At 44.3% G+C, this 11726-nt stretch overlaps 2 protein-coding genes across 2 annotated transcripts; both read right to left on the bottom strand.

Moving 5' to 3' along the window:
• Window positions 1-10425: 10425 nt before the first annotated feature.
• Window positions 10426-10782, bottom strand: LOC141630571 (uncharacterized). Its single transcript, XM_074443360.1, has one exon. It carries the CDS (start codon window positions 10780-10782, stop codon window positions 10426-10428), a length of 357 nt encoding a protein of 118 aa, XP_074299461.1.
• LOC141630572 (uncharacterized) lies at window positions 10783-11409 on the bottom strand. Its single transcript, XM_074443361.1, has one exon. It carries the CDS (start codon window positions 11407-11409, stop codon window positions 10783-10785), a length of 627 nt encoding a protein of 208 aa, XP_074299462.1.
• Window positions 11410-11726: the final 317 nt, after the last annotated feature.

An 11726-nucleotide genomic window follows, 5' to 3' on the forward strand; every position in this document is an offset into this window, starting at 1 on the left:
ATCCTGTTTGCCATAGCTTTCTGAGCTCCGTCAGCAGCATCCTGGGACATTCTAGCATCACCACCAGTAGCTTGCTCAGCCAGTGTAGGAGAATTCACCTCCCCAACTTCAGGCATCAGCGCACTCAGATCAGGTTGGGTGGGGTAGAGCATCTCCAGCTGTTTCTCCTCCTCCTCTATAGCTTGCTGGGTGGGAGCCTCCTCAAGAGCAGCACGCATCCCGCTGATTTTTCCCCGCCAGGTAGCATAGGGAACATCATTAGTGGCCAGGGAGATCGGATCGCTGATCTTCTCATCAGAAAGCTTAAGATAGTCGGATAAACTGCTGCACACCTCTTGAGTGTGGGCCAGCTGATCAGCCCCTTCCTTCAGCTTCTTCTTGGAGACAGCAAGCTAAGCCTTCAACTCCACCTTATGTTCCTTCAGATCAGATCGCTGTTGCGCCAAGTCGGCAATTGTCCCCTTCAGCTCCTAGTTTTTGGCATTGGTGGCACAACTGGTGGTCTGCACTATGTTGATCATCTTCCTATTATAGAGTGCAGACTAGAGGGTGCAGGGCGGGGAAAAATCGAGAAGTCAAGGAAGTTAAAGGGTAGAATCTAAATAAAAAGGAAGACAAACAAACAGGTAGAAGATGAAGAGCATTCACGATAAAGGCGTTGTGCACGTCATTCTCAGCCATCTCCTCTGGGGAGAACTCTGAGAACGTCTCCTTTAGAGGAGGGAAGAGCAGTTGGTCGATCTCCGGCCAGTATGGTACCTTGTCCACATTCCCGAAACCTTCTGGGAAGTGAGCAATAGTGCCTCCGCTAGCTGAGGCACGAGGACTGGCAGGAGGAGTAGGCGGATGGCGAGAGAGCGGGTCAACTTCAAAGGACTCAGGCCCAGCAGAACTGGAGTACGTAGGAGGGGTCTGGAAAGAGGCAGTACATGCATTCCTCTTAGAGGCGGATGCCACGTCAGGACTGGCAGAAGACCTCTTTCTTTTGGCACTTTGGAGGACGATTTCTAAAGGATCAGCCTTGGAACCTGCAAATAGGCATCACCATAGGTGTCAGGATACCAAAAGCATCAGGAGAAGCAGCATGCTAATTGAAACGGTTGTGGAAAACTTACCAGAAGACATACTGTAAGCTGACTGAGGAGGGTTGGAGGAAGAAGCAGGTGAAAAACCAGGGAGCAGGTCAGGAAACTTTCTCTCGGATTCAGAGACACAGAATAGCTTGCTTCAAGCAGGGATCTTTGCACCAATGTGAGTCAGGTCATAGGAGCCTGCACGAAGATGATGAAGTAAGCTAGTAAGCAGCGAAATAAACAAATTAGGTGACAGGGTGACTACTTACACGAAGTTATGACCCATTTCTCGAAGATGTAATTAGCAGGCGGCTGAATGGAGTCCTTCCTCACGAAAAAGAAGTACTCAAACCATTTATCATCTCGGGATTTGGACACATGCCTGAAGGGAGCCTATCCATGCCCCCGGAGAGGGAACTGGCCCCTACCTAGGGACCTGATGCTGTACATATGGGCTAGATCACCCAGAGAGAGAGAGAGTTGCCAGTGTTCTGACCAGTGGCCAGAGAGTAAAAAAGAACCCTCCAGACAGTCGCAGAAATATGTGCCATGGCGAAATTATTGGTAAAGATAAAGTCTTGGACAAGTTTAGGAAAACGGAGGTCATATTTAAAAGGGTACAGGTAAAAGCAAACCCATCCTGGACGAAGGGCATCAGCTCTCTATCATGGTCCAGGGATGGCAATATCCACCCCGTCACCAAAACCAAGCATGCCCTTTATCGTGGGAATGTCAGCAGCAATCAAGGCGGTGTCACAATCGTGGGGGTAAGTGAAGAGTCCCCGGGAAGGGAAGACTGGGTCAGGATTGCAGTCACCGGGTGCGGGGGTTGATGAAGATTGTCGGGTTTTACCCAGGATGAGGAAAGAGAAAATGGAAATTAAAGGAGAAAAGGGGAAGAATACCTGGTGAAAGAGACGGAAGGGAGTGGAACAATGAAGCCGGCAAGATGAGAGAAGAGGGAAGTTGAGGGTTTAGAGAGAGGAGGAGTTTTTTGAAATGATTTGGAGTTAATGAAAGTGAAAGGTGGAGGTTGGGGTTATAAAGAAGAGAGAGGGAGTAGGGTGCGAGAAAAGAGGAGTGTGGCGGCTAAAATGATGAGGCTGCATGAAAAGAAGTGCAAATGACGGCTTAGGGATTTAACATTCGATTACGTAAATTCCTTGCTCGACACCTCGTAGCGTACTTCACAAGAAATTTTTGGCAAACTGATTGGGCTAATAATTGCAGAATAAGAGAAGGCCCACTTGGTGAATAAAAGATCTAGTAAGAAGAAGGGGGGTCCACGGTTGGAATAAAGCGCGAGGAAGAGGATGGGCCAGCATGCACGCAAAAAGAGACTGAGGCCGGTTAGAGGAGACGTCCGGATTAAGGAAAGAAGAGCCAAGGAGAATTCAGGGAGAATTCAGGGAGAAGACAGGGAGATCAGGGAGAATTGAGGAAGACGGCCAAACATGAAAAGAGTTTTTATGGAAGTTATATTCCCTTTCCATAATCAAGGTAGGACATATCTAGGGTTCTTACCCTATAAATAGCCAAGGAAGCAATCAAGGAAGGACATTCAACAACACATCCACATACACACGCATTGACATCAAGACATTAGCACATTCTCGTACTCACATATACATCCGTCCAAGATCCTGCAGGCCCGATACCTCGTGCCAGCAATATTAGCATTACGTCTCAATTGTAATCATCCTCCTATTCAAGTATAGTGCAATATTTAGCAGGGTACCGTCCCTCCCGCGGTTGTTCCCACATTGGGTTTTCCGCGTCACCAAATCTCACGTGTCAATTTATATTTCGTACTTTATTTCTTTATTTACACATCAACATACAAACAATTAATCGAATATCCAACGAGTAATACCACATTGACCCGAATCATCCAATTCGGTAAAAAATACCTAAAGAACCACCGCATGTCAAGGATAACCACCTATAATCTAAACACTCGCCATGCATATATCTAAGACTGTCATACTTAAACAATTATCATACTTCAATTCACTCGTTACACCACATAACCTATACCTAAAAATCTTTAGCTTAACCAAAACTTCAATTGTTCCCTATTACTGCCAAAACGACATAATCCTCTATACCTGCACCTATCTCCATACTCATAACTCATGATCCACAATTATTACATGCACTCACACTAGATCCTCAAGTTCTTTTCTTTTATTACCGCAAAACTCATACATAACTTGACATGACACTAATTCCCAACACCCTACACTCACTGTCTCAACGAAAGATTATGAACCACCTGCAGCTTTCAGATCATTACCACACATGTTTTACGAATCACTTGTCATGACTATGTGCACCAATGCCTCATCTACAACAAGATCAACTGTACTGTAACAACTTCTGTCAACTGTGTCCCATCAATAGAATATCACTATACTATGACAACAATGAAAACATATACAACTCACTTTCATACCATATTCTACCCTCACTCCCAAGCTGAAACTAGCAAGAAACATCAACAACCAAAACAACAGTCTATATATCTAACCGAAACTCACAAGGAACAACAGTAAATAAACAACAATCTATGTATAACTGGTATGTACTTTCGAAAACTCGTATTGTAATAATCTCACCTACTCCGCCACAACCGGTGACGGCATCGCAACACCGCCACCAACAGCCGCACCGTAGCACGAAAATACCCGCATCACAACACAAAGTACCGTGCCCGGATCACCACCCGAGGCACAACAACCACATCGATAGACATCAGAACCACATATAATTCCCACAAACATTGATTCAGCATAACTTTCCGGACAAGAAAACTTACTCAAAACTGCTTTACTAAATCACAACACAACATATTATGTGTTTTGGTAAAAATTTACCGATTATGAATTAATTATGTGAGTGATAGTGAGTATTCTAAATGCCAATTATCATTAAAATGAAAATGATAGGAACAACGAAATAAAGACGAATGAAGAGAATGACACAGAGGATTTTTTGTGACGCGGAAAACCCGGTGTGGGAACAACCGCGGGGGGAGTCGGAATCCCACCAACTTTTCACTATAATCGAGGATAAATGTGCAAGTAAGGAAATACAAGAATATTTTCATAGCGGAATATTGCTAAGTGTAGACGGGATTTCAAGGAGTGAAGTGTTGCTTGAGATAATTGTTGAGTGCCTCTTGAACGTTGCTCTCCTCTTCTTTATATAGCTGCCAGAATCAGACCTAGGATTTTCCAAGCTGCCTCTGCTTCTGTTAATGAATAAAAGGTCAACTCCCCAAAGAATAGGGGTTGGTTAGTTGACTTGGTAGATATTTTCTTTGTTTCACGTGTGTTATTTCTTTCCTCAATTTGTGTTTGTTTCTTCTTTTGATCCTACGGCCCATAACATGCCACCTCAGCGATTCCTTTTTCCTTCCATCTTCCAATAACCGCATGCCACGTCGCCATCCTCATGCCATACTTTTTTCCAGTAAAAAAGTGCCACGTCACTGGTGATAAAATTTATTTTTTATCCCTAACAATTGCCCCCAAATTTCCGTCTCAAATCATTTTAGGCGGGAATTTCTGTTTGTGATTCGGAGAACTGACGAAGTGTTAGCAGTTGGCTCAATCTTGGTAACTCCCCCACTTTATGTCTCCTCAGCCGCCGCTTTTAATTCCCACTCTCCCACAACGCCCTCTCTTATAATAACCCCTCGGTATCCTAACTCTTTTACCTTTCCCAACCATTTCCATCATTACTCCTTCTCTCATAACTTCTCCTCCATTAATTAAAATTTTTTCTCCTTTTCGGCCGTTACAGGTATACCGTCTTCTTCATTACTTCTTTCTCTTTTTTCTGCTTTCTTTCATGTTTTTTCTTATTTCTTTTCCCTTTACCATGTCGCATCAAACTGCCTCCTCGACTTCTGCTGTGGATGCTCCGGCGTCGCCTGGCCTTTTCCTCTCCGGCGGTGTTCTTTCCGCCAAGCATTCTTGTGATTCCGACTTCACTCCAGAAGATCTTGCTTATATCAAGGAAACATTTGGTTTTTCCGACCACGTGGTATTTCATATTCCGACCCCCGGCCAAAAAGCCGACTCTGTGAGGGAAGGTTGGATATGTTTGTACGAGTATGCCTTCCGCCTGGATCTGAGGTTTCCCTTACCTCCTCTGATCCAAGAGTTTCTGAACCTGAAGCACTTGGGTATTTTCCAAGTAGCTTCGTATACCTGGCGGACTTTGCTTGCTATTGTGGCTATGAATAGCCGCTTTGGTTATGACATCGGTCTCTCGGACCTTGCACATCTATTTTCGGTCTGATCCCTTAGCCGGGGTCATGTGACCATCTAGGTCCGAGACAGGGAGAAGAATTGCATCATCTTCCCCGTGAAGCCGGATGATAGCAAGTGGTTCACCCGCTTCATTTTCGTGAAAGTAGATACTCTTCCTGCTCCCACTGACTACATTGTCAGTGCCTAGCGGTCAACTAACGGTACTTGCATGCTCTTATTTCTGTGAATTTTTCTTTGACGCTTATAATTCCTTACTTGGTTCTTTGTGCAGATCTGTGCCACTTGCCTCCATCTCCGGACAAAGTTGCGTCTCTTTCCAAGCTATTCGGTCCACCCCCCGAGCATAAGACTTTTCCCAATCTGGTTCAGGATTCTGCTTCTGCGGTGAAGGAGAAAGCAGCCGCGGAAAAATAACACTGTGAATCAATGTCGACTGGTGCGTTGTTCTTTTCTTTTTGAATATGTTCTATTTCTGGATATTTAATATTTTCTGGTTCTGACTTGGTTTTCCCTGCTTCCAGGCTCTGCAAAAATTTCACTGGATGACGTTCTGGCTCTAAGAGGGAAGAAGCGTATCGAGGTTGCTCCCAAGCCTGCTGAGAAGAGGAAATCTATCCCTGCCCCCGGTTATGGACCTCGGGCTAAGAGAAGATCTGCTGCTGTTGGTCAGGCTAAGGAACAGGCTCCCATTGAAGCCACCCCTCTAGCCGCGAGGCCTCCAATTCCTGGGCATGGGCTTTCTGCTTCTGAGGATTCTCCTGTTCCGAGACCTGCCACTGCTTCCGGCCCTGTTCCTGCTACCGAGTCTGCTTCTGCCTTAGTCCCAGCATCTGGAGCCATTCCTGCTTCTTCCTCAGTTCCAGCATCTGGAGTCATTCCTACTTATGGGACTGTTCCGGCTTCTGGGCTACTTCTACTTCCAAATCTACCCCTGTTGCTGGAGTTGTTGTCTTTAAATTTCCAGATGACTTTGGCAAGGCCAAATCTGCGCGTAACTTGAGCCTAATGAACCGGCTACTATTTCCTGCCCCTATTCTGCATTGGGGATAAGATCTTTGCATGATTTGGTGGACCGTGCAGCTGAGCATTCTTTCGAGGTAAATATATGCTGACTGTTTCAAGCTTTGTTGCTCATTTCGTTTTTTTTTTTTTACACTTTGTTCTATTTTGACAGTCCTTCTTGATGGATCTATTTCTGCGGGAGAAGGTGCCTCTCCTTGAAGCAGAGAATGCTGAGTTTCAGAAGCAGATGAAAACAGCTAAGGAGGGCAAACTCAAAATCCAAGCTGAATTAAACAAGTCCCAAAGTCTGCTGCTGGAGGAGGCTGCTCAGAAGTAGAAGTTGCAGAGTAATCTTTCTGATGCTGAAGGACGGATTTATGGTGCTGAGAAGAATGCTGCTGATGCTGAGGAGCGTGCTGCTGAGACCAGAAAGTCTGTAGCTGACGCTGAGAAACGTGCTTCTGATGTTGAGAATCGTGCTTCCGATGCTGAGAAACGTGCTTCTGATGCTGAGGCTCGTATTTCTCAAATTCAGGAAGAGAAGGTCGCCAAGGTGCAGGAGCTGAAAGAGAAGAATGCTGAGCTCGAGGAAACTTTGGTGAATGCTCTTACCTATGCTTCTTTGGAGACGAAGGTCAAGTGCATAAAGGCGTTCCAGAAGGGAGAGCATTTGACTTGGGACTTAGGAGCTGAAGATGAGAGGCTTGCTGCTGATTTCCCTGATGGCCTGAACCTGGATCTGCTAGCCGGCTTGGTAGGAGCTGGTGCTGCTTCTGCTGATGATCCAGGTTCTGAGGAAGAGGTGAATTCTCTAGCTCCTGACACTCAGGCAGCTGCTTCTGTGGCTGTGGATCACATTGACATAGATTAGCTTTTTTCTGCGTCTGAAAGACTTTTACCATGCTTAGTTAGTTATTGGCCCTACGGGGCGTAACATTTCAGTTTTATTTTGAACAGTTTGATGTATTTTGGTCTGGTTCTGGTGCCAGACGTATTTTGCTTTTGAACTTAAGTATTTTCTGGTGGATATATCTTTGTGTCGTACCGTTTCTGGTGCTTTGATTTGTGCATGCACGTCGTTTGTTTGGACATCGCTGTTTGATTGCTGGCTAAGGGGTCTAGTATGCCCATTCGTTCAGAGGAGCCAGGCTTGCGTGGGTGCTAATGCATCGCGGGAGGCTGGTTGCCCCGGTTGTACGTGCTTAACCACGGACACACGCCTTCTGTAGTGAATACAGACTCTGCCAGATTAGTTTACATTTTATTTACTTGCCCATTTATTTGAAAGAATTAAAAAGGAATTCTATACTTAAAAGATTCGAAGTGGTTTTGTGACTTGGGAATTTTATCATCTTAACTAGAATGCATGCAGAGTTATTTCAGAACCAGAAAATGTTAAGATCTAAATATGCTAGAAAAATTTCAGAACTAGGAAATGTTCAATTTGGAATATTCAAAAAGAGATTCAAATTCAAAATTTGTGTCAAGTGTTTAGAACCATAAAGTGTTAAGCTCAGAAATAATTTTTAGAACTAGAAAAATATTCAGAGCAAGAAAATATTTAGAGCCAGAAAAATATTTAAAGCAATATCTAGAACCTGGCTGAGCTGTATCTGGTAGGCTGAGTACCCAGTTGCTGACCATGCTGGTGACTTAAGTGAAATACTTTTTTAAGTGGGTGATATTCCATGATCTAGGAACCATTTGCCCTTCCACAGTCATGAGACAGTAGGCTCCATTTCCAACTGTGCCCTCCACTTGGTATGGCCCCTCCCAGTTGTAGGCGAATTTTCCCGCTCGCTGATTTTTGGTATTCTGGAAGACTTTCCTCAGGACCAGATTTCCCACCTGCAGGGTTCTTATTTTTACATTCTTGTTATAGCTTCTAGCCACAGTCTATCGGTAGGAAGCCATCCTGATCTGGGCGCTGGTTCTGAGTTCATCTATCGTGTCCAAACTGCTTGCCATTTCCACCTAATTCCGATCTTCTATTATGCATCCATATCTGTGGGTTGGGACCCTAACTTCGGATGGAATGATTGCTTCTGCTCCGAACACCAGGCTGACGGGAGTTTGTCCCGTTGCAAACATGGGTGTGGTTCTGTCAGCCAAGAGAACCAGAGGTAGCTCTTCTGCCCATTTGCCCCCAATCTCCTCCAGCTTCTTTTTCAAGTTTTTGACGATAATCTTATTGCTGGATTCGGCTTGTCCGTTGGACTGGGGGTTCCTAGGAGTAGATTTCTGCAACGAGATATTCCACCTAGCACAAAAAGCTTATGTCTTATTTCCAATGAATTGGGACCCATTATCACATATAATCTCAGATGGAATGCCAAACCTGCATATGATATTGCGTTTAATGAAAGATATCACCTGGGTTTCGGTAACCTGGGAGGATGATTCTGCTTCTATCCATTTGGAGAAGTAGTCCGTCATGGCGAGCATATAGACTTTGTTTCCTGGTGCTCTGGGTAATGGTCCCACGATGTCCATTCCCCACTTCATGAAGGGCCATGGTGAGATAACCTGATGCAGAGGCTCTGCTGGCTGGTGGCTAACGTGGGTGTGCCTCTGACAAGTGATACGTGCCTAATGTATAGTCTTTTTAGCCTATTTCAGCACGTATTTCTATGCATTTCTATACTGTTTTTATGGTATTTTGCCCCGAATTGGCTACTTTGGTGTATTTTGTCCTTTTTGTAGGAATGATCGCGAAAGTAGTGGAACCACACTCCTTTTTGTCCTTTTTGCATGCATTTAGAGGAGACGGGATTGTCCCAGAGTAAGATACTGCATTTGAAGGCGTCGTGGCACGCATTACGAGGCACTTAGACGCAGACGTGAGCTGAAATGAAGTCAAGTACTCGATCGAGCTCTTTTACAAGTCGATCGAGTGGTTTTCTTGCCCCTCGATTCTCGATCGAGTAACATTTTACTCGATCGACTAAGTCGCACAAGACCAAGTTCTCGATCGAGTAACCATTTGGTCGATCGAGTAACTTTTGTTGAGAAGATGGTCGATCGAGTGGTTTAAGCCACTCGATCGAGTGGTTTTTATGGGCATGGGCTTTTAATCAGTCCGTGTGATGTTTATTTCGCAAACCTTAGTACATTTTCTATTTAAACCTATGCTAATTAGGTTAATGGATATCTCTTAATCTTTTATCTAGCTTTTACTTTATCTTTCACAGTAGAAAAACCTTACTACGTTACTTTATTCCTTTTCACTGTTACTTTGCTTTGGGGTTATTATTGCTCGGATTCAGTTGTTCTTTACGCCGGATTCGCACTGATTGTAATCCTTTCTCTCCCTTATTTAATAATAATCATTTGTTGCTTAATTTCTCAATTGTGTTCTAATTTCCCTTTGCCCTAATTTTCATTATTGCGAGTTATTGTTTATTCATTATGTTTTCTGCTGGAAATTTGTCTGCTGTTAGTTTAATCACCGATATGAGTAGCTAAATTCCCTTCATGTTGGGATTAGGGAATCTGCGGTAGAAAGATGACGATCTAGTAGATGAATCAGATGAATTAATTACGAGACTCTGTCACTATAACAATTTAACTGTAATTCCCGACCAAGTTGAGTGCACGCTTCTATGTCACCCATTAATCTGGCTAAAATTAATCCTGGATCGAAAGATTGAACTAAATAGGCCTGCTATAAACAGTAGACTACCCTTATGAGGACGAAAGTTAAGTTAGTGGTATTTTAGGATAGAAAGTGGACCGAAAGGACCTTTTAACATCTGTTTCACATTAGTTCGTCTGAATCATTTTTAGCTAAGTTATTGGACTACCGTAGTGAACCGAAATCCCGACATGTCCCTCTCTTCTTGATAGTTTCAACCGTTTTTATTGCTTTTACTGCTCTTCCTTTTATTTCTCTTCCCTTCAAACTTCGTAGTTTAGAACCAATTTCAAACAAACCCCCCATTGTTACCATAGGATTAGAAATAGACAGTTATAGTTACATTACCTCCCTGTGGATTCGATACTCGACTGCCTCTGCTACATTTTAGTTGAGACCGTTAGGTTTTATCTTTGATAGGGTTGCGATAGCCGTGTCAACAAGCGTCACATTTTTTTGCGAATTCCATGGCATCTTTGCGCATTGTGGGCCAGAAGTATCCTTGCCTCTGGGCCTTGTTGGACAGGCTCTTGCCCCCTGCATGGTTTGCACATTCTTCACTATGGAGAGTATGCAAAACAGCCTGAGACTCTTCCCGATCCAGGCATCTGAGGTAGGGTCCAGCGAAGGATTTCCTGAATAGAACACCATCAATTAGTATGAATCTGGATGCTCTCATTCTGAAGCTCCTTGCCTCCTTTTTATCTGCTGGCAGGATATCATTCTGCAGCCAGTCTAGGTATGGTTTCCTCCATTCTGGAGTATTTTCTTCACTGCTAGTGCTGCACACCATTTATGCTTCCTGCTGAGATTTTAGTGTTGCTGGCTCCAGCACGTGGACAATTGGTATCGTGGAGAAAGTTCCTGCTTTGAAAGTTGCCCCCAGGGTGGCTAGTGCATCTGCTTCTGCATTCTGGTCCCTGTGGATTTGCTTGATGTTGAACGTGGCAAATCTGATTTTCAGCTCCTTTGCTGCGTCTAGGTATGCCATCATCCTGGGATCCCTGGCTTCATAACAATCATTAACATGGTTAACGATAAGCTTAGAATCACTGCAAACCTGGAGGTGTCTGATTTTCAGATACAGAGCCAGCTTCAGACCCAGGATCAATGCCTCATATTCTGCTTCGTTGTTTATGGCCTTGAATTCACATCGCACGGCCTGGACTATGAGATCTCCCTGGGGTAACTTGAGGACCAGTCCTACTCCTGCTCCTTTGGCATTGGAGGCTCCGTCCACATGTAGCTCCCATACTTGCTCCCCTTTGTCTTCTTCTAGACTCAGAATATCCTGTTCTGCCTGGGTCTGGAGAGCTGGGCAGAAGTCAGACACAAAGTCTGCTAGAGCCTTAGACTTTATGGTCGTACGAGGTTCAAACTTCAAATCGTAACCGCTCAAGTGCACGGACCATTTAGCCATCCTCCCTGACAATTATGGTTTTCTCATGATGGTCTTAAGAGGAAAATTAGTTATCACAGAAATTGTATGAGACTCGAAGTAGGGACGCAATTTATGGGATGCAGTAACTAGTGCAAGGACAAGTTTTTCTAGGGACGTGTACCTGGTCTCTGCTGGAAGCAGAGACTTACTGATATAATATACTGGGTGATGTGATCCTTTCTGCTCTCGTACTAGTACTGCACTCATTGTTGCTTCTGTGACTGACAGGTACAGGAATAATGGCTCTCCTGGTTCTGGCTTTGACAAGAGTGGTGGGCTACTGAGATAACGTTTCA

This window comes from Silene latifolia, chromosome Y (assembly GCF_048544455.1).
Source record: "Silene latifolia isolate original U9 population chromosome Y, ASM4854445v1, whole genome shotgun sequence".
In the NCBI taxonomy this organism is placed as follows: Eukaryota; Viridiplantae; Streptophyta; class Magnoliopsida; order Caryophyllales; family Caryophyllaceae; genus Silene; species Silene latifolia.